The sequence below is a fragment of the Sesamum indicum genome, linkage group LG1, assembly GCF_000512975.1.
Source record: "Sesamum indicum cultivar Zhongzhi No. 13 linkage group LG1, S_indicum_v1.0, whole genome shotgun sequence".
Taxonomy (NCBI): domain Eukaryota; kingdom Viridiplantae; phylum Streptophyta; class Magnoliopsida; order Lamiales; family Pedaliaceae; genus Sesamum; species Sesamum indicum.
In genome coordinates, this window is record NC_026145.1 from 14120462 (window position 1) to 14122228 (window position 1767).

The 1767-nt window shown below is 35.9% G+C and overlaps 1 protein-coding gene across 1 annotated transcript in view; it reads left to right on the plus strand.

Moving 5' to 3' along the window:
- LOC105166709 (guanine nucleotide-binding protein subunit beta-like protein) overlaps positions 1–1425 on the plus strand; it is a 2494-nt gene extending 1069 nt beyond the window's left edge. The window contains 2 exon segments of the mRNA XM_011086165.2: positions 1–190; positions 1105–1425. The exon segment at positions 1–190 is cut by the window's left edge and continues 10 nt beyond it. Coding sequence (XP_011084467.1) covers positions 1–190; positions 1105–1206 — 292 coding nt within the window. The 3' untranslated portion in view covers positions 1207–1425.

The window sequence follows — 1767 nt, forward strand, 5'->3', positions numbered from 1 at the left end:
GGACGCTGGTTCCATTATTAATGCGCTCTGCTTCAGCCCCAATAGGTACTGGCTTTGCGCTGCAACTGAGTCTAGCATCAAGATTTGGGATTTGGAGAGCAAGAGTGTTGTTGTGGATCTCAAGGTGGATTTGAAGCAAGAGAGCGAGTTGGCTACTGAAGGGACTGCCCCAACCTCCGGCAAGAATAAGGTATTGCTTACCAATGCTGCTCTTTTTTATTTCTTTTAATTGTGTTGCTTAAGCTAAGCATTCATGCTTCTCTGGTTTTATCAGTTTCCAGTCATGAACTTTACAGTCATGGATTTGAGTTTTAGCTTGAACATTTTTGTTGTTGATGCAAAATGTGTTTTTTTTTAGAGTGTAAATGCAAGATAAGACCTTGGTCAATATTTGCTTGCTTTCTTAAGATTACTTTGGACTTATTATGGTATAAATGTGCTCAGTCGTGGTTTCTTTTACCGGTTCCAATTTCATGTGTTTTGTTGGTCGCTCTGAATTTTGTCTTTTAGTGTAATAAAGTAATAAATTGACCTATTTTCTGAACTTATAGATAGCTATGTGGTTTTATTGCATAACAGGGCCTTCAAATTTACTAGGAGCAACTGCAAATTGTTGAAAACACTATCAACTTGAAAAGAGAATTTAAAGCCATCATATCATTGTAATTGCTGAATATTTGCATATTGATGTTGTTTTGTCATTTCTTGTTATCTTCCTCCTAAAGCAGTTGTGTCTCACAGGCCTTTCATTTTCCTTGTAGAAGATAATTACACTTAAAAACACTTTATCGACCTTCTAATGGCAATGCATGCATGTGTTAAATGGTTGTATAAGCTGACTGGTTGCTGGTAAAAAATTAAATATCAAATCATTACTATTGGATTGACTGGAAAATCCCATTTCTTATGTATTATTTTCCCTAGTACTGTTAAATTGTGTGTGCTTGTGTAGTTACAGTGGATTTTCTATTGAAGTTGGTGATAGATAAATAAAGTTTTTTGTGTTGGGGTGTAATGGGTTTTATTAGTTGAACAGATGATATATCATATGTAATTGTAATTTTCATGTTTGCAAAGTATCTGATGTTCTAAATTGTTTCTTAGGTCATTTACTGCACCAGCCTCAACTGGAGTGCAGATGGAAGCACACTTTTCAGTGGATATACCGATGGTGTTGTCCGAGTTTGGGGCATTGGACGTTACTAGAAAGCACATTTAGCCAAGAACTTACAGTGGTTTTAGTTTATTATAAGATTTTTAAGTTAAAAAGATGGAAGGATATTGGGATTCTGTATGCTGTAATGGTTTTGAGGCCTTGGCTACCTAAATTTTGAGTTTTTTTGTCAGGTACATTTTATGTTGTTAGACTGTTCACCAAAGTTGTTTTGCTTCATTGTGATCTTTGGAATTCTGCATATTTTGTTACTCTCGCCCTTAATTTCCTCTGTTAAGATCTCTGAGGCTTGTGGGAGTTTGCCCGGAAGCTAGCAACAAATGTTTATTTTTGATAAATTTATTGTTTTAACGGACAAGAATGATGATATTGAAATGGTAAATCTGCCAAAAAAGAGTGAGAAGAATAGTGAATAGTTAAGCCTTCTTCCCGTGCACCTGTATGTCTTGCAAGCGAGGGAGCAGCTTATTACTTGCTGTATGAACAAGTGAAAATTGGGAAATTGATAATTGAAAGGTAAAAAATATCCTGAATATTCGGACCCATTCTAGAGAAGTCGTCTCCATTCATCAGCCGCCTGTGTAAATTAGCAC